This window comes from Gnatocerus cornutus, chromosome 1 (genome assembly GCF_029298725.1).
Source record: "Gnatocerus cornutus isolate USDA-ARS CGAHR chromosome 1, icGnaCorn1.1, whole genome shotgun sequence".
NCBI lineage: Eukaryota > Metazoa > Arthropoda > Insecta > Coleoptera > Tenebrionidae > Gnatocerus > Gnatocerus cornutus.
In genome coordinates, this window is record NC_142233.1 from 36,795,238 (window position 1) to 36,822,163 (window position 26,926).

The window sequence follows — 26,926 nt, forward strand, 5'->3', positions numbered from 1 at the left end:
AGAGGCACCCTAGTGTGGGTGGGTACACGGCAATTACAGTGTTTACAATCGGCAACCAATAGCAAAGGCCAACATGGCAGGTCCGATCCCTCCTATTGCTTATTTACACTCGGTGCTACTTAACTACATGCAAGCATGCATATGCGTACGACTCGTACGAAGACCAATGTAAATGCGTAGCAAAAAAGTCGATGACGTAACCAAGTTTTGAAGAGGGGGTGGCTCAATGATAAGACGACGAATGATTTAAGGATCTCCCAGAGATTTTTCTGTATACACAAACTGTTATTTGTTTCGACACCCACGGAGAAGACGTCCACCCACTAGGAAAAGCTGTTTTAATTAATTTCAACAGTAGATAAAATGATTTAAAAAATGGATGCAGGTCGGCCATTAATCCTTAACGACTGCTGGCTAATCGCTATTTTATTATCAACGGTTAATGACAGTTATTTCCACGTTTCTCATCGGCACGAGCGCTTCTTCAGTAGTCTACGAATTTATCAAGACTGCCAACATGCTCCGATCAGATAAAGTGTCACTAAAAGGGGGCGGCACGAGGCTATCCATATTCTTACTACAAAATATTACGATGCTAGACAGAATTTGTAGAATCGTTTGCTTATGGATGTCTTTATTTGGTTCAAGGACTGCGAATGCAATGTCTTTTGAAACTAAATCTTCATTATGTGGTTATCAAAATCGTTTGTAATCCGTTGCTTTATTACCCACTTTATAATAATGTCTTAATTCAATTTGGTAACAATCGAATTGTAACACAATATTTTGGAAAGTTTGTGGTTGGTGCTCTTTTCACTATTTTATGAAAATCATTCTAAAAATGACATTTTGTATATCAATCAAATTGTTACCTTCAAATAACTTTAAACGGAATTAAAAAAACATTTCCACTTCCAACGCTTGTTTTGACGCCGGCGTCGGTTATCTTTGAGCACATGGTTTTAAAATGGATATTTTAAATAAATATGTATGTACCACCTTTATTCAGATTTTTACTTTTGTTCATTTAAAAATAAAAATTTGCATTGTTGCACACTACTCACATTTTGTATCGTTTTCCGACGTCTCATTCATTTTATTTTTAATTTATTACTCATCTTGGAATAAATTATCAGCTACCTACTGTGACTAGGTATCAAACCGAGATTTTTTTTAAGTAATTTACACTGTTTTGCATTTTAAACTAAGTTTTTGTAATTTATAATATACATGTCATACCGACCACTTTATCAAATGATTTATTAAGTAACGTGCAAATTTCGATGTGGATATTTAAAATAACATAGAAAGGTATGGATAACTACGTATACAACACTCTCAAATACTGTTTTGCAATAGAGATAAATTTCAGCGAAAATAAATAGAAAACAAAACAACTTCCTAATGTAAAACACATGAATTGTAATCCTAGGTCTTATGTAAATATATGCAAAGCAACGTAAAGCGTTGCTAAGAGTAAGTATATACTTACATAAATCAAGCTAATGAACAAATATACCTCATTACCACTATTGACGATAAGAATCACTTCAAGCAAAATATTTTGCATACAATTATTACTGATAAAATATTGAATATTTTCCTAAATCTGGGTCCCCTGTGGTGATAACTACATACTTCCGACAACTAAAAATTTGGTTTAGATAGAAAAATGATATTTTTCCTTTATTTTATTCAGTCATATGTTAATCCACTTTTGAACACAAAACCACTCAAAAGAAAAACACATTACTAACAATAATAACACAAAATCACTTGTTGATATGTAACTATCCCACGAACATCCTGTACACATGTTTCCATTAACATAATTCTATAAATTTAACGGAAAATGTCAGAAAAGAGAAATCCTAAATTGCAGGTGTTTATCTAATTGCTGTTAACTTAGACGTAGACGCATGTTTTGCATTCTGGATATTAGGAGGCGTTATCTTGTCCACTTTTTCCTATCTGGTACATTAGATCATGACAAATGTTAGATAATGTCAGAATTTCCTCGTAAAATTTTGTAATAAACTCTAAAGCTGTTAATTTTCCTAACGGTCCTCACAGTCTCTGGCAATTTGCACCTACTTTTGATTGTTGGATAATAAAAAGAGGTGTGAAGACAATGTAAAAATCCGTTATATTAATCATAAAGTGTCTGTATTCACATCATAAATTCAAAAAAGAATATTCACACTCTTGGAACCAGCAATAACTTGAACGCAGTTGAGACAAAATGTATTATTTGATCCAGATAAAATCTAATGTTTTATTAATGAATATGCAGTAAAAAACACAATTTGTCTCCAAAAACTTGTCTTCGATCTTCATTCGTGGTGAAGCATCACTCACGTATTCATCAAATCAGTTTGCATTCAGGCCAATTTGAATATTTTATGTACGAAACTCATCAAAGCAACGTTGAAAGTTAAATTTATACGTTCATTTCAAAATTTAATTTCGGTACCTATGCACTTTATTATTACATAGATACGAAAATTTGTTAAAAAATTATTCAAGTTTTTTTATTTAGAGCGACAATTTTATAGTTAGGAGACATTGCATAGTTTTCCCAACTCAAAAGTCTGTCAGTAGATACAAAAAGTATCTAATTTAAGAATCGATCCATATAAATTTTAAAATTGAAATACAATTTTGCCCTCGGTAAAACACCATTATTCTCTGACGAAAAAAATAGACAGTTTGGTCACTTGCTTATGTTTAATAAATGTTAAACTGCAACTAATATGAAATATTTTAATGGAACAATTAAATTCATATTTTTGCTTTTATTCCCTTAGGTATATGACAAAAATGCAAATTAGAATCGCCATAAAGTAGTCTGGATGTTTAAAGCATTCAAATAAACATTTGGCTAAAAGTAGCCTGTTTTCAATGCAAACGAGCAAACTATTTTTCTTCAAAGCACACGAGGAAGAGCAATGTTGTTTTTTAATTTTAAGCAATAAAAAAGCGGTAAAGGTGCATATGAATGTTTCAAGAGCTGGCAACATAAAGGTGCCGTTCCATTCCAGGCGACATTTTAGTGTAATTTATGTTCCGATCTGAGAGTCATCAAATTTCCCAATGGTAACAGTAATGGTCAAACAATTAGGAACGATGGTAAATCGTCCCATTTACATATCGTTTTTATTCCTTTGAATAAATCAAATGGGCAATTAATCGTGTTTCCAATATAAATTAGTACAACATGGCCGTAGAGATACCTTTGTGATAATGCGTCTAGGAAACGAATAAATACGTGTTGCAGCCGCTTCACCTGCTCTTTAACAAATTAATTTATAGAATTGATGCGAGATCAGATCGAACGGACCATCTCATGTATATTTATTGCTTTTGTGAGGCATACGTTTCGGTTTGGACATTTTATTTCCGATCCAATGATTCCCCGACAGCCTGAGAAATTGATGTTAGTTATATGCAAGCTGCGATACTGTTCTGCCGTTTCGATATACTACTCGAAAAACCCTTCGGAAACAGAGAAGATCTCTCATGGACCATTCGAGCGACATACACAAAACTTAGAACGTGTTTTCTGGATAATAAAAATCTATGTTTTATGCATGTAAACAAATATACCGATAGATACGTTTTTGCTTTTCTTGTTCCGGGGTCGTGCCAACGGCATAAAATAAAATACATTGAACCTCCTATTTTCTTCTTCTAACGACACTACGGGCGTATCTGCGGTCGCATCGTTGTGGGAAACCTGGACAGAAGACTGAGATAATTGCATATTGCCAATTAGGAACAGTAAAATAAAATAAACATACCCACTTGGCAATATTAAATTATATCCATCTATACTTAGATACAATTTATCTCCTCTTTTTCCTTATGTAATTATTGTTTCAAATTCAAGTTTCACTGCCAATCTTATTTCCAACATAAATGCAATTTTTGGTTTATTGAAATACAAATGCTATTATACCTGTGGGGCTGCTGGTCTTCATTTGTTTTTTTCTCACAGTAGCTTTGAAAATAATTTCAACCTGCTGAACAGTTTAGTGCTGATTCGTCACACACGCTGTGTACAATAGTGTCCTTGATCTTGAAAAGAATCTTGATGAATCATCGTCCCAAACTCCGAAGAGCTGCTATTTCCGACAAGCTGGATGATGAATATATTCAAAAGCGTTATTTTTTTGTAAAATGGTATCTCCACGCTCATTCACATTGTCGATTTGTCTCATAATTTATCGTTAACATCGGAAACCGTCATTTTGAGGTCGACTCGGCCACACGTCCATTTAATGGGTAATACGTCAAAATTAACACGCCATTGTTGTCTAATGTGGCGGTTTACAACCTATACCAACTACTTATCATTTTTTGTGGAGATTTCAAACGTCAGAGGTTGCAGAACCGTCCCAATAGTATTCTGTCGTAATAAATTAAAGAAATAAGTCTAACCACAGTGAACAGACAGGTAAATAAGGAAAACATTTCGTTCTGAGGTCAGGTTATGACGGTGAGTTTTTAGACTAAAAATAGGGCAGAGTTATAATTCATGGAGCACCGGCTGCCTTTTCTACCTGACGGCTCGTCAGAATGACAGCTCTCGGCAAAGCCGAACCTGCAATTATCGGTTTCCACAAAATTATATATTAATAGAATATTATTACAGGCATTATTCCTACCATTCGGAAATTAAACGTTCAAGCTCACAGAATGTCAGAAATATGGTGTGGGCTTTGATCGAACATTCAACTTCTTATTTATTTGTCCAGGAGACCTACTATTACTCTCGACGGCCCATTTCACACAAAATTAAACGGTCCTCTGATGGCCAACATTCCCGCAGGCAACTAATGGTAGCTTTTCACGACAATTGGCGATGCATTGCCGTTGCCTGAATAAAAGAAGTGTGACGTATTTAATGCACTTATTATGCCAATTTTATTTAAAACATTATTCTAATTATTGTCCTATTTTCAACTTTTCTACCTTTGTAGTTTTGTATTTAATGTTTGCTTTTTTTTGTCACATTTCCTCACAAAGTTTTCAATTTGACAAATCAAAAATCATCACTTTTTGAAATCATCTTAGATCCAACGGTTAATTGTGATGTGTAAAAATATAAGAAATAAAAAATTAAAACAATTTCTAATTTATCGTTGCAATAAATAACTAAATTTTCAATAAAATCTATATGTAGAAAATACAACAAAAATAAGATACAGTCAAACCTCGCCGTTCGCGGGGGTTAGGTTTCACAAGAAATCCGCGAACCGCAAAAACCGCAATGGGCAAATACAACATTATGGTGAAAACGTCGTTGGGTTTCATATACAGAGTGTTTTTAAAATACACTACCAAAAATTGAACACGGTCTTAACGAATTGAATTGACTATTTTTTCTCACTCTTAAAAAAATCTGTTATAATTTCTAATGTTGCTTTCTTTTTAGTTTAGACAAAAGGTACATAAAAGGTGAAAAAATATCTCTCTGCTTTAATTACTTGTCGATGTCGTGTGGAATATAAACACTTGACATCAGCAATTCTGTCTGCGAACTGCGAAAAAAGGGAACAAAACAGTACACCGTGTAAAATCAAATCAGCGAAGGACAAATCCGCGAACGGCGAGGTCCGACTGTAATTTCTAAAAGAAACATTGTTGATATACTATTGACGACAACTAAATGGGTACCGCAAATTTGTCTAGCGTAATTTTCACTTTAAATCATAGGCGCACTTCTAATTGTCATTTATGACAGTAGTTAGTTAAAATCGGCTAAACATTGAAGTCGAAAATCCAAGAGCTATTGCAAAATTTGATGAAAATCGGTCGCTAAGAGCAGTGGCTGCTGATTAGTAAGAGTTGTATAGGTAAACTAAAATGTTTAAAGAAAAATCAAAAAGAACGCCACTGCTCAAAGTCTGATTTACATTATGAAAATTCAGAGAAAAATCCATGACAACGAAAAAGTCGTTCACATTTCGATGTCGCCAATGGTACATATAGGCAGCCCTGACAGTTATAAAATTTTACGAAAAACTTCTTACTTTTCCAGCTTGTATTTTTTTGAGAAAAATGTTGATCATAAACAATTTTGTTTCAGTATGGTTATTACTATTACTGATGATGGTTTGTAATTTAATTGGCAATTTTGAGAAATATAAGTGGTACTAAAATGGTACATTAGCAGAGCTGACAATAACAAATAACGAATCGTAATATCAGTACCGAGAAATAAAATAATAGGTAGATATAAATCAGAAAGCATTAAGCAATGTTTTCTTGTAAATAAATATTATCAAACATAAAAGTCATATTAGTAATAAAAGATAATAAAACAGCGATTCGTGCAGTAAATTTTCGCATTAGAAGGAATATTATTGCTGTCTTCGAAATATGATTTCAGGCGCCGTGAATGAATTAAATCCGACAAATGGACTGAAATAATTGGAAATGAAATAAGCGAAGGAATGATTTCATACCATTACGAAATTGTTTTTCGATCGAACATCCTAGTAAGGGCTTGTCCCTCCAGAATCGTCGGTGTTCGTCTCGGTCGAATTAAGCCGTTCTATGCATGCAGATAGAGTTTTATGGCCACTGCATTACGGCATTAGCATTTCCCATTTCCTCTATAGCCTTTCCACATATACATGGTACATGTAATTTAAGATTGCATCGTTAGTTATACTCCTCCATCACAGGGTGCGCCGCCTCCATTTTCAATAGCCATCGGGGTGAAAAGTTGCTCAGCAGGGAGTTTCCCGACGGACACAACACGACTTTTAAATAGAGTTTTGGGTCAGTTATTCGACCACCCTTGAGTTGGTATTTGGGTTTGGAAGTAGCGTATACGGAAAACATTCTACCGAAAGCCATAATTCACTCTACGGACTGTTTCCCGAAAATTATGACCCTGTTTTGACATATGTTTGCTAAGTAAAACGGTCGATTTTAATTTACGGTTTGTTTTTCAGGAGAAAGTCGATTGCGCCCCGATTTCCTTCGGACAAATCTTGGGCAATGAAGGGCACTGTGTATGGCCGGAAGTGCATCGTAAGTCGCTGCGAAGCGGGGGTGGAACACCTTCTACCCGCCACCCCTACATTTCCGGCCAGAGCAAACTACTCCAACAGATAAGGCTGTTTTCGTTTCACATAGTCTGCATAATGTGCTCTTTGAGCCTATGCAAACTACATGCATTCACTCACTTCTATGAATTCATTATGTCTGAAAGATGGCCGTGTTTCACCCTGATGAATAACCGCCTTATTTTACGGCACCATTGTTTATTTTCATTTGTTTAATCTCATACACTACTCTACATTTCAGAGGCTATAAAATCGTTCATGGCCCAATTAAGGAACCATCAAACAACCACGTGATGACTACATGACGGAAGTCCATCAACGCTGACAACATTTTTTAACATCACCAAATTTATAATATCTATATTCAAAACTATTTCTTTATTAATTGATGCATATCAACAAACTTATGTCTATGTAATAAACGCTAATTAAGACCTTCAAGCAATAAAAATACATTAACCAAGTTGCAAAAATCCTCAAATAATGTATGTATGCATGCATAGTCTTTTTATTTCTTACTCATTCAATGTCGGTTGTCTAATATGAAATATACCATAAAGCATGTTATTATGTAAGGTATGACTGGCATTATGGATTTACACGATTTTCTGGTCTGTTAAAACTGCATTAAGCATTTCAGCCCACATATTTATTCTGCATTTGCTTAAATATAGTAATTTTACCTTTATGGCCATGTGAAACCTTTCACGAGTAAAAATAAACTTTGAAAAAACAGCCATAAGTCATACGAGAATTCAATTACATACAGGTGATTTTAAAATAGATGCGAAAAAAATTCATTACAGCTTATTGTAAATGAAGAAAGTTGGCAGGTTTCGTTTTTTAAAATGCTGTCTGAGTCTTAAGAAAAACATAAAAGAAATTGATTCCAATTTTCATGCGACGCCAATGATTACTAAGGTTACTAAGGTTATTTTGTGCATATCAGTGGCGCCGAGTAAGGTCAGGATTTTGGAATTTTTACCTTTACCTTAAAATTAATAAAAATCACCGAAAACGTATTCTTAGTATTTCCGTAAAACCGTAATTTTTTTTCCGCTTCTATTTTAAAATCACCTGTATTTTGTTCTTTACTTTTTTTTCAAACGTCATAAAGGTGATACATTATCTAGCTCGATTGTCAGGGTATAAGTTTCACTTATATGCTAAGATTAAAATGTTTCCACACAAACAGGCTCAGCACACAAAGTTTCATTTTTGCTCTTAATGACATAATGTACTATTTTTTCAGACATAGGATGCCCACTTTAAAATCACCTGTATTTTGTTCCTTACTTTTTTTTCAAACGTCATAAAGGTGATACATTATCTAGCTCGATTGTCAGGGTATAAGTTTCACTTATATGCTAAGATTAAGATGTTTCCACACAAACAGGCTCAGCACACAAAGTTTCATTTTTGCTCTTAATGACATAATGTACTATTTTTTCAGACATAGGATGCCCACTCAATCTCAAAAAATATTAGAAAAAAAACAATCATTGTACATCGATTTGTTTAAATTATTTAGAACACTTAAATTATAGGAGAATCTGAAAAGAGTTTTAAACCAAATATGTTTCCAAGTTGGCTAAATATCTTCTAAATTGACCACAAATTTTAAATATCAAATATAGAAACTTTTATTCCAGTCATCTGTTGACAGCAACGAAATACAAAAATTAGCAACAATTAATCATCATTAGAAAAACTACATCTATGAATAAAATTTAAAAAGTCCATAATTGCATAATTCTTTTGGTCTTGTCTAGGTATTAAAAAAAACTCTATTTTGCAGATTTGCAAACATACATTTAGTTTTAGGCGGATAATAATAAAACCGTTTTCCTATGAAATTATAGCTGTTTATTACTCCTCTAATTATTTTTTAATAGGCAAGATCAAAAATTAATTTGAAACAAAACCACTGTTTTCGAATTATACTGTTTAACAGAGATACACACTTGGTAAGTATGTTGCAATATCTGCCACATACCTTAACCCTTTTGGAGGCGGTTCGCCGGCACCATTCATGCATCATTATATAAAGTGCAGCTGTTATCAGAATTATTATACCTTAATAAAGTCGGTGTCGGCAGTGCGCCCGGTGACAATTGCGCTACAGCCGGATTCCTCATTACCCGGAAACACATGCGTCGTTTATCATCCAGCCGCCTCCAGCGACGCCACTACGTGCCTGGGGACGCCGCTGCTCCTTCCCGACGGCGTGCATCACTCCACCCAACCACCCCAAAAGTCCCACGGATATTCCTTACACGCCCCGAATTCACACCACCAATGCATATGAGATAGTTTCAGCTTACCATGCATATGCATAATATAACACGTTACAGTCCTAAATTACATGCAGAGATGAAAAACTTGGAAATTGGGGTTCTGGATAGGTGGATCAGATTTGGTGCCAGAATGTTTATTTAAGTTATTTATCGGATTAGTATGCGGATCAAGGATTTTATCGTTTTCCGCCACATACGAAACTCGAATAATTTACTAACAAAAGCTCATTATAGAATATAAGCTTGTGATTTACATTTCCGCTTCGACTTTTTTCTTTATGGGAAACTGATTAGAATAAATTAGAACTCGGAAAGTTTTATACAAAATTTTGCATGATTGCGGAAAAGACATTTCATAATGATACTACACAGTGAGACATAATACAATAAGCTGCACGCCTGCTTCTGCACAAAGTACACCATATAAATTTGGGACTATTTTAGAATTTTGTTTATTCTTATTAATCTCGAATTTGTTATTTTTTTTATAATTTATTTACTTATTATTTTGTTTATCATTTAAGGTTTTTATTTATTTTTGTTTTTCTCGTATTTGCTTATTATTTTGTTGCTTTATTAAGAATTTTATTTATTTTTGTTTTTACAATAAACTATGCTATATTGAGTTTTTTTTACTCCATGTTCCCAGATTTAACACCATGAATTTGTCCTAAAAAAAAACCTAAAATTGCCAAAATTTGTCCCTTTTATTTTTTACTCTTATAATTTTGCATTGTGCACATTTTAGGACAAGTACCTATATGAAAGATTTACGAATTTTTATGAAGAAGTAGGAAATGTTTACTTCAATTTAATAAATGACTTTACTAACAAAAATAAAAACCAAAATTTAAATTTAATACTGAATGTTAGAAATATGTAGCTTCTTGGAAAACGTATTGGGAATAAATCAGAATTTTACAGACACGCATGGAGATTGATATGTCTCCATTGTATTGAAAAGGTAACAGAAAAATTGCCTTTTTTTATTTTTTGATATAAAATCTTTGACGTTCATATCCGGAAGAATTCCATGTAATGATTTTTAGCTTTGGACCCTTCCGAATCCGGTTTGGGTTTGCTATTGTGTTCGATCGTGTGATGGGGTGGTGGTGCGGCATCTCCGTCACTCAATCCCCGTTCATCGAAGCGACAAGCCCCGGGTAAAAGTAACCCGACCGAAAAATGACTAAGAATCAAAGTCGATACATATTTATGAAGATGATATATTCATAACATGACCGATTTTAATTGGTTCGGTGTAATTAATGGCGGGCTAGAGTTGCCGGGGCGAGGTGACGGACAGAGGGCGTCCTCGAACGAGTTATAACTTACAAGGTAGTAGCCTTTTTATTTCCTACCTATACAATATTCCTACCTATAATTAGAGGCAGGGTCGGTCAAGTCGGACCGCGTTCTTTCGTTTCGTTCTCTCATTGCAGCCTGGCGCGGTTTAATGAATACAAAACTAATCGTTAAGGCAAAAAATAATAATAAAGTGGCCAGTCGATATAGCGGCCAAGCATTATGCCGAGATGAAATATGCATTCGCCCCCAGCTATCTGCATTGACGATGCCATTACGACCACTACCACGATCCGCCGCTCTCTTAATTACGTCCGACGCGATTAAACCCAACGACCAACGGTCGACCAGCACCCTCTGGGTCTTCGGCGGCGACGCCATTTCAAGACCAAGCAAAAATTAAGACTTTTCGCGCGACCATGAACTCAACAATCTTTGCAAAAACGTTTCATACCAAGAAGCTCCTGCAGCATACATTTCAAACACCACTTTTTTACAAAGGTGTCAAACAAATTCCGATGTATTTGCCACAGGTGTACTGTCCTATAAAACTTGTAAGTTATATTCCACAATTACTTCCAAATTATCTTCTTCAAAACCTCGACAAAAAAGAAACAATTTAAAATCTTCATTTTCGACTCGCTTCTGCCGTCGTAACGAACACCAGGAAAAAGTAATATATCTTACATAACTTCAATTTTAAAGCATCGACCATCCGTTACCAACTGTTCCATAAAATGACGAGTCAAAAACTAACCGAAGAAAACCCGTCGAGGGTTCACCTACACCGGCCCATCCCTGTTATTAAACGGTAAAGAAGCATTACCGACCTGTCAATAATCGGGATGTGTCTATTTAGTCGGCCGTTTAATTTTCCGCGGTTGTCACTCATTCGACGATTACGAAGCACTTTTACAACGAGCTCTCTTTTGGATAAGTTAATAAATGGACAGATGTTTAAGTAATTAGTAGTGATTTTTTAACAACTAATTGGATCGCGTCGGATCTTCTAACCTACATTTTTTCTTTAATCCGCTTTATACTCTTCTTCTAACAAGGTCTTACATTCAAGAGGAAACACCAGATTGTTTAACGATTCATAAGAAATGAACAAAGGGTATTGTTAACAAGAAGGGTAATGATGCGAGTAGGTACTTGAAATAATTTTGATAGACTCTAAAAATAATAATGTTTTAATCTTGAGATTTTTATCTCAAAACACGATAAAATCACGTGAAAATTGTTGTGGTATTTATGATTCTGTAATTTGACGAAAAATTGATACATTTTGCAGTTACAAACGTATGCAACCAATTATACCAGACAATGTAAACAAATTCACTTTCACGATTTCACTTTCAAAGCAGAACTGTATTGTTCATTATTTACAAACCAGTGCTTCAAACTTCAATACAAACAACGGCGAAGACAATCATGGCATCTGTGTGGTTCACTATTAATAATGTGGAATAATGATAACCAGCTTCTTGTGTACGTTTGACGGCACCACGCAGTTCTTCTACCATGCACAAAGCAAGCAGCTTACCACTGGGAGTCGATTTAACGCTGCTCACGATCAATTAAACTTGAATGTCATCTTTGGACAACGATCCAACAGAGTTTTGACAACAATTAGTGTCCATTGAAAAGCTCTAGTTTTTTCTGTTTGTTTATAGCAAGGTGTCAAGTGAGAATAATAACGATTTTAGTATGATCAGGTGCTAAAATCTTTATTGCTGCGGTAATTAGGCTTTATCTGGTCGGCAATGATGGTATCGCCTGTTTTACATCCGGTGTTTCTCATCTCCGTTAGGTTTTAACGTCCGCTCACAGGTTTTTATACAAAAAATAATTAAAGACATGGGTTGGTAATTAAGACACATTAAGCTTGTTTGCTTAGGTGATGATAAAAAGGTGTAATGACAGCTGTTTGAGTGCGAATTTAAATTTTCCTACGACCCCATATGCAAGTGGCGTTTTACTTTCGAAAATGGATGTACATAAACATCAACCATCTAACTTTGTCACTTTTATATGACAGGTCGTAGAAAAATGACATTTAGATTAGACAAGAAATGAACTATTGTTGAGACTCATGGTTTCTTCCTGATGACGGAAGATCGTAGGAAAAATAGTGCACAGGGTCCGCCAACGCTAGTGTTCCGCCCCAAAATCGCTATTCATTATGAAGATATAAAAATATTTTTTTTTTGTACATGAAGAGAAAACAAAGCGCTACAAACTGTTGTGATCAGTTTTACTTTAGTGTTAACCATATGCGAAATAAACATTAGTGTTGGCTTGTCGGAATAATATTCTAATAGTCCACACATAGTGACAAATACACCACTTCTTTGAGTATTTTTTTTATTCGATCTTCATTAAGATTACATATTGTGGGTAATTTATTCGATTTAAAGCGTTGCGAAACTTTTTCAAGTTTTATGTGAACATGTCAACATCATCAACAGTGGAACTTTTAAACTCTTACAATTAAATCAGGAATTTATAGCTTACAATGCAATAAAACTATGTTAGCTGTTGGTACGATTTAATAGTATTTTCCTCTCGCTCTCCTTGGAAAAATCACGTTGTTTTTGGTGTATCCGAACCGAAAATTGTCCGGGAGCTTTATTTAATTAGCCTCCGGTATGAGTATCAGCTAGCGTAGTCTTAACTTGCCGTTAAGCAATTAAATCTCTTTGCGGGCCGCATACGTAACGGCGTATTTATGCAAATCGCAAATACGTTCGGGAGCCGAAATTAACAATTTCGAGGCGGCCAGGGGTGAAAGCGCTAGGTGGTAGTGCCGAGCAGGAGACAAATTATGGACGCGGGCACCCTTATCGCAACTCCAACTGATACGGCCCTAGTTACTCACAGGAACTTTGTAGAAGCGGGAATGAGAGGCAAAAAACGCGATCGAAAGAAAGCTTACCTGAGATTTTTCATTTGAATTAAGTTTGGAAAGTTAACTATATTCATCAATCTGCTGAAGTAGGTGTTATTTTGTATGTGCAATTAGCTGTGATCATTATGTCCCAAAAGCCTCATTTTAGGTTTCAGCAAATTGTCTGACATTGGTTTAATAAAATCGAGTAAAAATAATTTCAAATTAGAATAGACTAAAAATAAAAGGTGTCGGCGCTGTATTCTTCGAACAATTAGCATCTGCCAAGAATCTTGACATTCTCTGCATAAAGCACAAAATATCACACCTAGTGATAAAGTCTCTTGTGTATTCAAAAGAGAACCTGATATTATTTTCCTTTGGGTTCAAGAACGCATCCCTGGAAAGTTTGTTCTGCGATAAGCTATTCCCCCCCTCCCCCTATTATTAAAATTTATTATAAGATAGTATCTGTGAAAATGATAATTAAGGAAACTTGGTAGCGTTTTTCTTGTTGGTTTGAGCCGGCGCTTGTTGGAAGATTCGTCTTGAGGAAGCAATTCGTTCCGAGTTGTTGAGTTGATCTCGTACCGGGGTGGAAGGTATACAGGTAATTATAACGATTCAATTTCGATTCGTACAGCGGGGTGGGAGTCTGAGACGTTGCAGAGCGAAACCTGCAGGGGGTTATAGCTTGTATAAATTACAAGTCGGGTGCTAATTGCCACATAAATTCAACGGAACGTTCTCCTTTCCCGCGCCTCACCTCTTTTACTAGTTTTAATTAGTTACACGGTAAGTACTCGCGAGCTCAACTATATAACTAACTACCTTATTGCCGGGACGAGCGCCCCTGTAGAGAGAGGGTGCCAAAACCTACCTATTTATGAGCACGAGTAAGCTGCAATTTTCCACTGCAAACGGTTAGATACCTTTTTTTGTTTAAAAAAAAACACAAAAATTTTATTGCTAGTTTGTCATTTAAAAGTGAACCCGTATTGTAATTGATCCAGAAATTTTGTACCACATTCATAACGTTTATGACTACATCAACTAAAATTCCATATAACTCTTAGTTTTAAACCTAATCTTAATAAAATTAAATCACGTCTTGGATGAGTTGGTTCCCGACATTAAATCGTGAACTATGAGCGTAATTACCACCTAGGTAAAAAAAAATTCTTGTTATTAACCTTGACTATGAGGCCGCTGATGCAGCTCCATTCCATCATTCAGCATCACTTTCAATGATGCAACTGTAACACGTCACTTATCGGGTCCATTCAGGCAATAAAATCGACGTTTTTCATGCAGAGACAGTGACATGTGTTCGGGGCCGGTGGTAGCCCTGGGTAGCCCATCAGCACGGACCGTATAATTGCCACGGACATTGTTACGGTGGAATTTAAAATTTCCCAAATCTCATTATGTATCGCATTAAATTTCCAGCCGTAAAGTTAATTTATACGCTGCCTTCGAAACGGAGATTATTAAAGATATTAAGCGGGGCCGGCTCCCATTGGACGGTGCCCTGATAGGTTTCCTAAACATTCGGGGAGCACAAACCTGTTATTATAACTCAAAACACGGCGAACAAAAAACGAGACTTCGCTGCTGCTGCTGAGGGCTGAGGATCGACGGTGGGCTGAGAAGACCCTCCGGGTCATGGACGGAAACATGGCCGACCCACCCACCATGGTACATACGGGCATCGGCTCACTTTCACTATGACTAATGAAGTGTCACAGGACTGGACACTCGATTATATCACCAAGAAATCCATACCGGCTATCGCGAAATCATCACAAAGAAAGAAACACGGTACTGGAAATGGCTTTCGAAGAAATACACGTACGTGAATTATTAAACTTTGTTCATTTTTGATGGTTTTCATCTGTCAGAAGAGCGCCAAAATCTATAAGAAATTGAATGACGTGATATTCTCAACATAAGATACCTAGATCTAACAAATATTTATTTTATTTCACTTGTAGAAAATCTATTTTTTCTATTTCGCGTTCGTAATGAAGAAATTTCGATACGCGTTTGAGCGTATTTCGGTATCGTAATGCACCAATCCCGTGCCAATATTTCCAGGAACTTATATTTTTCTTAGGTTTGCAGCAGACAAACCGTCAACCTGCCGTCAACGTTGACAATTTAGATTTTGGTTTTGATAAACCATGATAAATCGATCAATACACTATTATTTCTTGTTGTACTTGGCTTAATAATTCATGGGAGAAAAACTCTTTGGATGCAAGATCATCATCAACATTTTCGCTCTCTTGGCTCCCTTGCTCTCCGATAACCTCAAAACGTCCCACTTGTCAAACTGACTGAAATTGGATTTGGCTATTTCGAATTTTTTTCCCAAACATATAGCAAATGCCAACTAACTAACTAAAATTCCCTAAATTTCGAAATCAAGTTCGCGTTTCATAATATACTATTATTTTTCTGTAATTTTCAGTACATAATTAGTTTTCTAATAAATGATCATGCGAAGTTATTTTTTTTAATAATATACATATTTTTTCTACAATTGACATAGATGTGAAGTTAACATTTTGATTGTAAATTTTAAAATAACATTCTTTTAGACCCAAATGCCTAAAAGTCACTTTGACAAGAATTAAAATTATAAATTTTAGTTTTGTGCCTCTATTTATACTTTTGATTTCACGCATATTCGCGACGATTTCTCAAATTTCCACCGTTGAATCTGCGTAAAAAACTAACTGTTTGACAGTCGTTTGAATCCACACCCCAAAACAGTGAGAAAACTCTGTCTAGAGTTCAATTTTAAAATACCTGTCAGAACTGTACTTGAAGTATTTATCGTTAAAATTTGCATTTTGCTACTATTGTAGAAAAAATCTAGTTTTCCTACTCGTGCGAAATGGACGTTACGCAAACAACGTGTTGTCCAACTAAACCACAAACCACGTCTAGTGCACAAAATATTACCAATTCGCAACTTAATGCAAAAATTCATATATCGTGTGATTCCATTCGCAATTGACTTGTAGAAAAACAGTCATGTCGTAAAGAACACCACCGCAGCAGTTTTGACAAATAAAAACTAAATACATATTTCGAAGATTTGACAGTTTTTGACTAAGAAGCCATCATACGTTCGATGCATGGCTTGCCTAAAATAGAAATTTCACGCATTACATGATAAATCACAGGAATTTAAATATGAATTTGTCGATTCAAATTAATGAAATGTTGCTAAAATCAAGCTTGAAAAGGTCACAAAAATGAGAAAATTTCATATAAACGTAAACAAAGAAAAAATCGTAATTTTATGAATTTATAAGTATGTATGTACATATTGAAAGAAATTTAAAAATCTTGGACTGATATAGCTCCTAATTTGGACAATAATTCACCCATTTTAAAAAATTCGATCCACATTTTTGTAAAATGTTGATTTTAATATCCTGTTATTTCTATTAACTTAATAATTTTTCCTATCAACGCAGATGTCGATACATATAAAATGTGAATTTTTAATATATATCAGTCTAATAATTATTACTGTATTAGATTTTATTGTACCATAGGTATGATCCACAATTTTTTTATTTAAATTAAACCCTGAAGGAACGAAACGACACACTGTCCGACTGATATTTTTGTTTTAATATAACCACAATTCTTTGTTAAAAATAAAATTATGAATGTGTGAATAAGCAGAAATGTATTGTAACAAACCCCAGATTCAATAATTTATTAATGATTAATAATTGAAAATAAATCGAATGACAAATTTCAAAGTCCGATCAAATTTTTCTCGACGTGACTTTTTCAAAGTTTATTACTCCAAGTAAATTTTTTGTGAATCATACGGTATTTTTAACTAAAAATATATCCAAACTAAATTAATGTTGATCCACGATTTCTATGAATTATAGATACACACTTCTTTAGAGGATATGTATTAGTTTCTCACAACTTTATCCTCTCAACTTTCAAGTCAAGGTCCGCAATACCTAATCCAAGATTCTTCAATGACGTTTTTTCCACAATCCTTATACAGCTCCGGGTATATTGTATTAAGACCTGTTAAAGCTACATTTCCCACCATCTCTTATTAATATGACACAGCACTTACGATTTTTCTGCAATTAATGGTCTCCATCTTTAGGTAACTCATTTGATTTGTACTCAATACTAATGTGTGATTGTGATTCTTTCTTTGATTCCATAATCGATTTCTTGTTACAGCACAACTACAAATTTGTGTCTATTGAACATCTGGTAGCCGAGAACTGAAGAGTTCCACGAATCCCAGAACTGGGAACATTTTAATTTTGACAATATTGAGTGTCTTTTGTCTTGTATGTTCCTAGAAGTTGTTTTGTTATAAAAATGTTTAAGAATTTGAAGAATGACATGCCTATGGTTCAAACCTATTAGAAGATGGTGGCGTCGCCATGTCAAGAAATTACCAATACCTAGCCGGTAAAGCAAGTGGAAGAAAATTTCCATGTTAATGAGTGTCGGACAGTGTTTGAGCACCAGGCACACTAATTACTGCATAAATATGCGTCGCATCGATTGTATAAAGTTTAAATTTTAATTTAGTCGGCTCTCTTTGTGTTCGACTGAAATATGCCTCTCTACTGAGAGCTAGTTATACTGAATATTGTTGAGCAGCGCATTAAGGCCCGTATGTCTCGGTCTGTATCTTAGTGCATCAGTCCAAAGCAACAATTCGAAAACAGACCAAGAGACACCATCTGTATTATCCATTTGGTCCGCTCTTCCCATTACTGCGTTATTGTATTCTCTGCCAATAAATAATATTCTTTATATGACGCGGGATGTGGAGTTCTGAGGAATGCTTGGGCTATATACCTCCATTTTAAATCTACGTTTTCGGGTTTCAATTATTTGGGGATTTGAACATTCCTAATTAAGTCCATCTGTTTCTTAATTGTGATGTTGCTTGTCTGTTTTTTCCCTTTTCCGTTCAGCCTGGAAATAATTCATTTTTGGGACTAATGGATTTTTTGATCATAAATGAGATCATGGTTCAACCCACAAATCTTTTACAGGTTACCACAAGCATTTCTGTATTCTTTTTACCGTCATCTCCGAAAATTCCAAATGTGGTGGAACCCTGCTGAGCACATTCTTTAGGCAACGCCTACAATTTTTATTATTACTGCTTAAAAATTCCTGGCATTTTTTAATAGCGGTCCTGAGAATCGCAACAAAAGAAATATTGGAAGAAAAACGTAAAATATAATGCATAAATGAATGCAGTCAAATAGAAATTTCCAGTTTGGAATGATAGGTATTGATTTATTTTAATACATTTTATTTTTTATTTCAGTTTCTAACTAGCGTAATTTCGGAATAATCAAATGAGAATTAGTTTTATTGAACAGAACTTAAATTTACCGGTTATGTTTACAACTTCAAACGTTTTCCAAGTGGGGCGCCACCAACCGACTTCTCAATCCTCTGTGATTTAGATACAGAAATCTGTTTTCCTTTTAAATTGAACATTTTAACATAAACTAGTTTCATTACCTACGGATGAAAAAATATAAAAAATTGGAAAAAAAGTGGTACAAAAAACTGGAAAACGGTAGTGACGATGATGATTAAATAAACAAAAAGTTAAATTTTTCAAAGAAAGTATTGATTAAAATTTCGTACCTATAATTCATTAAAAATGCTTAAATTTTCAATTTCGAATAACACAGTAATTTTTAACCAAGACAGTTTACAAATGTGTTTGTTTAAAAAAATGTAATTCTTACGTTTCGGAATTATTCAAGAGGTTTTGTTCAATAAAATTGAATCTTAAATTTATATTATTTCGCGACCTGAGAACTAAAAGGTTCTAACTAACATTTGCATTAAATTGATCAGTGTTCACGTTATCAGTGATATCTCTTTAATTTATCAAGTATTTATTTAAAAAAATGATCTGATCTATTAATATCATTTTGGCTTGTTAAAATATTAAATTTCTTCATTTTTATACTTGATAGAAAATGTTTAAAAAAATCGTAAAACAAACATTTTAAATTTTCACAAAAATCACTTAGAACCTTATAATTCTCACGTCGCGATTTATATTTTCATAATTTAATAGTAGTGTTTCTATAATACGAACATAAAAAGAGGTGGATTAAAGTCGGTTGAAGCCCAGAGCTCAAGAGAAAATTAAAAAAATAGTTATTTGTGTACCAAGACCAAAAAGTGTTTCTTTTTTGGCCGACCTTTTTTTTTAATGAAAGAAGGCGAGGGCAAAATAGCACTTTTTGGCCGTGATACACACAAGATTTTTTAGGCGACATCATTAAATTTACAAGTTAATTAATTTTTATTTGGGATTTATTGATTTAATCATTTATGACAACTGAAGAGTTGTAAATATTTCTGAATCCTTCAGAAAGTTCATATTTTCTTTATTTTTATTTGCCATTTCGGCATGTGTAGCATCACAATTTGTATGAATTAGGTTTGATGTGCTTTTTGATGTTGTTGCAGCAGCATTGCTAGACATGTTCATCTACAATAATTCAACACGTCTTTCTTGCACTTTACAGCAGTTTGTCGATTTGATTTTTCCCAAATAATTATAAAATTAAGGGTAATGTCGGTATTTTAATGTAATATGCAAAACTATGGATAGATGGCGCCACCATAGATCGGCCAAAAATGTTTGCGGCCAGAAAAAACTCACTTTTAGGCCGCTTTTGAGGCCTAAAAATTCCATTTTTAGTTTAAGTCGCCTAAAAATATTTTTTTTAGAACGGAACAACTTTAGAGAAGGAATAAAAATGAAAATATTCACGGTCGTCGTTCTCATCCGAATTCAAAGCACATTTTAAGTGTAATTTTTAGATTTCCTCTTGATTGTCCCGACTTTGTTTCGATTGTCTAGAATTATTCTAAGTTCTCCTTGTGTTCTCTTCGGATTACCTTTACGTTCTCTCTACATTCTCTTTTAGATTCCTTCTTTATTGTTTCGAAGATTTTCTATAAATTATCTCCAGATTGTTGCAATTTTCTACAGATTCTTGAATTTCATTAATGCATTCCATTCAAATTTAAATTAAACTGTACTAAATTCTGTTAGCCCTTGCGCTTTCTATGAAGTAAGAGAAATTCGGGATTTTGTACGCAGAGATCTGAGACCTGTTTTGCCCCTATTTTCCGAATCTATGGTTTGTCTTCTACCTAAATGGAGGAGTGCCCGAGGAGTGCGAGGAAAGTCGCGATATGCGTTCCAAAATTCGAATTTAAATTCGTCGCTACCATACTAGCGATGTGATGTGATAAGCCGAAATGGACCATTGGATTTTTAAGACGGAAATATTTTAATTACTGCTTCATTTTTTTTTAGGAACAATTAGGAATTCTTCAGAGAACAAGTCACGCACCGACTCTTATTTATTTTGTTTGCCTCGTATTGTAATTCACCTAATATTTGAAGTATTTTTTTATTAAGATTATCAAGAATTATTATGCTTTTGAATAAAAATTTAGATATCGGGAATTCAGGGACAACGAACGGATGAGTCGGTTTAACGAAAAACGGTTTAATAGATAGAAAATCCAAGATATAAAGATTCGTGTTATCGAGAACAAAGTATGTAGTAAACAAACTAGTAACGAATAAGTATCAGGTCTATTTTTACAATCGCAAGCCAAATTTATCGCCGAACGTATCGAACACCAAAATTTTAAATTTCAAAGCTTCAAATTGTGGCGGGAAATTTTTCGCGAAACATATGTCATTTCTTTAAAAAGTGTCTGGAGAAGCCAATAAATAATTAGCATCTGATGTTGGAATTAAAAAAAAAAGTTAACAAAAATCTATCTAAAACGGAAACATTGGGCCGTCCCTTGTGATTCCGTTTTATACAAGTTTCACTGTAGCTATTTTTGGAAGCGTAGACTAAAAACAATAATTATAATAATAAAACAAACGATCGCCGGAAAAAACTTAATTTTTGAAATAGCTTGTATGCTTTGTATGCTGTTAAATAACTCGTTATGTATCTACACCTTAAAAATCTCAAAAAAGATGAACGCGAATTTAAATCACGCGCTTCTCGCTCACCTTCAGGGGTGCGTTCATAAAGTCAGAAGTCTGTAGGAGCGTGTGACGTCAGAGTAGTGTGATAAACACTTTGAGATTCGCCAGAGTGTTATTGCAATTATGAACGATTTGCGTGGTTATTTAACTGTTTGACAGATGAGTACATCACCTACAAACAAAATGCAATGGCTATCAAACAAATTTGACCAAAATCATTGGTAAATAAACCTCCACTTTCCACACTCTGCGCATTATGAAATTTATTATTTATTTATAACAGTGATTCTTAACTGGGGGTGCAAAAAATATTTTTATGTCTTACCGTTTAATTATTGGTTCCTTATGGCTCGGATTTGCGGTACGTTAGAGGTACAATTACGCTCTAGGGCATTAAGATGTCATAGCAACCTCACAACAAACAGCGACTGGCTACGAATCGACTTGCTTTCTTTGTCCACCAGATTCAAATTGCATTTAAACTTAATTATCATCAAACAGTCAAATTCAAAAGGTACCTTTTAAATAAACTGGTTGTAATGTTTCTTTTCGTCCTTAAATCTCCGTTTTGAGGCTGTAACACATTCATGCTTTACAATTCGCTGCGTTGCATAGCCATGCTCCATTCTGCGCGCGTGTTTTTGAGGTTATGTCAAATGGGTTATCCACGTTGTGACTTTTTCGTATTCTTTATCGTATAAATCTTTAGATTTTGTTGGCAAGAAACTTTCAGTGGCTTTTGCAGCGTTTTCAACAATTTTAGATGGAATTTTACCTGTCATACGCTTTCAATTGTTTTGCAAAGCGTTCAAAGATTAATTTCATTGACATGACATTAGATTATTTTAATAACAATAATAAAAATAATGTTAATAATATAGTTCCTAGTAATTAACGAATTAACTAATGATTAATAAATTATAAATCAACTGCAATCGTATTTTATGGTTTCAATTATCGCAAATAAACAGTGTAGAAATCAGAAATTGTATATAAAGCCATTAGTAATTAAAATGATTAAATCTTCAAACTAACACAAAACGACATGTGAAGTATTTTTTATAGTCTTTATGTAGATTCAAGAACAGAAATTTGTATTTGTGGAGAAATTATTTATTTTTCAAAAATCAAAATTCATTAGTAAGACATAAAACGTTGTATGTACCACGGGCATAACTTGATGTTTATGTATCTCAGGCAACTTACAAAGTCTCGGGCCAAAGGCCCTCGACCTTGTAATCTAGTTGCCCTCGAACATAAACATCCACATTATGCCCTTAATACATAAATAACTATTGGGAATGCGAAAGAAGCAATATAATGTACTTTTTTTTTAGTAAACAATAAATTTCTTAAAAAATGTATTTTTCTGAACTAAAAAAGTCAAGCAAATTTTTCAAGGGGGTGTGGAAATCTATTTTCAGGTTCAAAAGCGTGCGGCTTACTTAAACGATTAAGAAACACTGATTTATGGTAGGCCACGTGCATTTGAAATCCAAGACATTGCGCATGCGGAGCGTTTTTCGCCGATTTTCAAGCACGCTGTGCGTTCTTAGCGTGATATTTATGAACGCTCAAAATCGAGTAACAGAAAGCATTGCGCATCTTTATGAACGCTGTTGTGCACATTTTACACAAACTTTACACAGAGTGATTTTTATGAACGCACCCCAGCATGATTCCGGTGGAATTACGAACCTAAAATATCTTCTTTAGTGGAAATCGGAAACTCACCGAAGTTTCTAGGTTATGTTCACAACTTTAAAAAACTGGAGAATTTTCATACAAAATGTGGAAATCCGTGATAAGAACCATAACACCTTTGGCAAAAAGCACTTGTCTTTTATCAGTGGAAAACAGTCTCCAACAACAGCTGAGGGTAATAATGGGTAGTGTTTGTAATGACTTTAAAATTCCCATTTTAGACAACTTTCATCCTTAAACGCCGCACACAACCGCCTTTGAACAAGAAGGGAGCGCCTTTGAAAAAACTAAGAACACGACATTATGTATATGAGTTTGTAAAACATACATGCACTGAGAGAAAACCAAACCTGGAGGTTATTTTAACTTCATATGTTGATGGTCTGGGCAATCCTGGAGAAAAAGTTACTGTTAATTCGTATTTTGCTTATGAAAATCTATTGCTACCAGGTTTGGCAGTTTATTCAACTCCAGAAAATGTTGAAAAATTTAAGGATGTAGAGTTAAAAGATGTTGTTCATTATAGTTCTTCTACAGCTCTTAGAGTAAGTACCTGTGTACATTCTTCTCGTTTTAACAGATTTATTGAAGATGATGCAAGTCTTGTCCAAGACAACCCTATCTTTAGTAATGAATAAGAATTCACCTTGGACAATCCAACCTTGGCATGTTAAAGCTTCCTTTAGGAAATATGGCATTGTGGTTCCTGAGTCTGCAATTACTTTACCTGACAAGGCAATAAAAGGACCTAATTTGGATATTGAAGGAAAAGAGTTCTATATTACTCTCACTGTAAGTAGCACACTTATTGTAAGAAAATCTTTATGTGCGTTCTTTACAGATTAATAAAACAGAACAGGCAAAAGTTAGATGTAAAATACATCACTGGAGTACTGACATTAAGGACAGATTACCACATCAGCAAGAATTCTGGAAGGTTCCAGGTGAACTAATGTTTCCAGAAGATGAAGAAATAGCAAAATCACTAGAAAAAAATTAACTGTATTTTTTAAAAAATTATAACTTTTTATTCTTGTCTGACACCGTATATTTATCATATGTTTTTGTTGGATCATAAGGTTCCCATCTGCTTGCAGGGAAAATGTGTTTGTTTCTCTCATACCAACTTCTTAATAAGACTTTTCCTGCATGTGATTCTTCTTTTTCAATAGAAGCATCACTTACAAGTCGTACATCGTCATGAACATCAAATTGGAATAAAGGACCACTTTTACCTCTCGCCTAGAATTGAGAATCAGCTGGTGATTTCAATATTGAAAACAATACTTACTTTAGTAACGATGAAATCATAGAAAGTATAATGATGGGGAAGAATCAAATCTTCTTTAACATACATAAGCTGATCAGCCATAACAGTTTTCAATTCTGAAAATTCACGACGCAGCAATTCTAAAACCTTTTGCAAAAACTGATAAATGGAGTTTCCCTTTTTTACTCTAACAGTTCTGCGGTGACCTGAGCCATCCCAGTAACTAAAAGTGATATCAATTTCCTCTTCCTTCAGTTTTTGTTGTTGCTCTGCCCACTGTTGTCTTAGTTCTTCTCGTAATTTGTTTTCCTCCTCTTCTCTTTCTCTATCTGGCAGAAAACTGGTGTCAACATTGGGATCTTTTTTTATTTTCTTTTTGACGGGCTGTTCATCATCCTCATTTTTCCAGGTTTTTGAGTCACTTTCTTCACTTTCATCACTTAATTCTTGTTCATCCAAGTTGAATGAAAGTGCTTGAATCTACAAACGCAACTGCCTCACTTTATTTTCTATCTGTTACTTGACAAAAACAAAACAAACCTGCTTTTTTTGTTTATTCTTTTCAGCAAGTTTAGCTTCCAATTGTCGTTGCTTCTCTCTTTCTTTTTCTGCTTGTTTTTGCGCTAGCTTCTTTTCACGTTCCTTTACAATATTTTCTTGCTTTGCTTTCATCTCATCTAAAGTCACTAGACCTATAGTCGAGCTCTACAAATTTAACTTATAAAAGGAGTTTCCTCTTTTTTTATTACCTTTAGTTGTTGTTCCACAGCATCATAATGAGTTGCAAATTTATTTTCGATGTTGTTAAGTTTTAAATCCTCTTCTATTCGTTTCTTTCTGAGCTCCAAATCCTGCATCTCCTTCTCACGCTTTTTCATAAGTTGCATAGCTCGACCAGCTTCACTGGCTGCCCCCTTGTAGTGCGCCATTATGAAGGAAGGTTCTAAAAGCAATTAATAAATAAATAGAGTTACTAATAAGGTTTAACGGATTTACAAGAAATTGTCGAATCGTTTACAAACGCACACAAAATGTCAGTAGTCAACGTCAAAAATAAAACCATCAAACCGACCAAAACTCTAGTGATTTTTCTTCGTCGGGTTGGTGGTTACTTGGTAACTACCAATGCTGACAACCTTTATTAATAAAAATCCTAAATCGATTAAATTTGAAAAATTTGTAATTTTATTTTAACCGATTATAATGTAGGTGAAAACAAATTTCATTAAACAACTTTTATTTCTAAGTAAAAAAAATGTAATATTTGAATATATAAATGAATATAGTTGTGTATTCCAAACTAAACATTAATCTCTTGTATAAGATCTTCTGCTCCGTTTATTGCTGTCTTATTGTATGTGATGAATAAATCCACGGTCTTTGTGTTCCTCCAGAATAGATACCAGCTCTCGTTTGATTATCAGTTTTATATCTAATAACTGTATCTGCATGTTTAATTTCCGACATTTCCAGAAAGTCAAGAACATTTATTACATCAATCATGTTCGTGTAGTCCTTTGTATAAATCATAATTGCATGTGTATTTTGTTTTGGATCACTTGTGGAAACTTTTGCATGCCAAAGATCTCCTTCTTGTATGGCTTCTTTAATTTTTGCCCAAACAGCATTTACCGTTGAAGGTGACACAAACAGCATCCATTTTCCAACTTTTTCGAAGTCTACGTTGTTGTCTTCATATTTATTATTCTTGGCCCATAACCAACATTGATCAACTTTTTGTATTTCAGTGGGAGTGAGCTGGCAATCTTGAGTTATTTCTTTCGTTTTGAGGTCGTATAACATCACATATTTCTTATTTTCCATTTTTCCGTTAGTTATGATTTCTAATAAAAACAATAAACTGATGTTGAAGGTTATGTATATCAACAGCAATATGACCACAAACCTCTCCAATAGTAAAGAGTGGGAAGAAAACACTAGCGCCAAAGAGGTTGTATGAGAAACTAATCTAGTGAGCGGCAAATTTAATTTTTTTTAAGTTTAATGTTTCTTTTAATTTCTTACAAATTTTATTTTTATTACGTTTATTCAATTTTATAATCATTTGTTAACAAATTTTATACAATTTGCTGCTAGGCTCCGGTGACATCCACAGATTGATTTCTCTTCTCTTTAGTGGACCTACAAAATCAACATTGCTCAATGTTACATTTCAGTGTAAAATAGGCACAACAACGGTTTTCCTAGAATTTTGAAACAACTTATTAGTGGAAATCCGTTTGCAAGCACCTACGCATCTATCGTACAGTTTTCGAGAAAATCAAGAAGATCAAACCTTAAGCTAAG

The 26,926-nt window shown here is 34.2% G+C and overlaps 2 protein-coding genes across 2 annotated transcripts; one reads left to right on the forward strand and one right to left on the reverse strand.

Annotated features, from left to right (window-relative positions):
- Positions 1-23,320: 23,320 nt before the first annotated feature.
- mRpL9 (mitochondrial ribosomal protein L9) lies at positions 23,321-24,390 on the forward strand. Its single transcript, XM_088045979.1, has 4 exons — positions 23,321-23,524; positions 23,571-23,894; positions 23,941-24,141; positions 24,191-24,390. The coding sequence occupies exons 1-4, from the start codon at positions 23,435-23,437 to the stop codon at positions 24,347-24,349; spliced, it is 774 nt and encodes a 257-aa protein (XP_087902105.1). The 5' UTR covers positions 23,321-23,434; the 3' UTR covers positions 24,350-24,390.
- Positions 24,332-25,722, reverse strand: LOC148182222 (protein FAM50 homolog). The gene is made up of 5 exons (XM_088045967.1): positions 25,616-25,722; positions 25,369-25,562; positions 25,160-25,324; positions 24,641-25,099; positions 24,332-24,591 (listed from the first exon to the last, which is right to left on the reverse strand). Exons 2-5 carry the CDS (start codon positions 25,546-25,548, stop codon positions 24,367-24,369), a joined length of 1,029 nt encoding a protein of 342 aa, XP_087902093.1. The 5' UTR covers positions 25,549-25,562; positions 25,616-25,722; the 3' UTR covers positions 24,332-24,366.
- Positions 25,723-26,926: the final 1,204 nt, after the last annotated feature.

Coding starts and splice junctions, on each gene's coding strand:
- mRpL9 (XM_088045979.1), top strand. CDS start 23,435: ATGTGGAAATCCGTGATAAGAACCATAACACCTTTGGCAAAAAGCACT. Junction 23,525..23,570: donor GTCTCCAACAACAGCTGAGG/GTAATAATGGGT, acceptor TTCCCATTTTAG/ACAACTTTCATCCTTAAACG. Junction 23,895..23,940: donor GTTCTTCTACAGCTCTTAGA/GTAAGTACCTGT, acceptor GATTTATTGAAG/ATGATGCAAGTCTTGTCCAA.
- LOC148182222 (XM_088045967.1), bottom strand. CDS start 25,548: ATGGCGCACTACAAGGGGGCAGCCAGTGAAGCTGGTCGAGCTATGCAA. Junction 25,100..25,159: donor AGAATAAACAAAAAAAGCAG/GTTTGTTTTGTT, acceptor TTGCGTTTGTAG/ATTCAAGCACTTTCATTCAA. Junction 24,592..24,640: donor ATGATTTCATCGTTACTAAA/GTAAGTATTGTT, acceptor TCTCAATTCTAG/GCGAGAGGTAAAAGTGGTCC.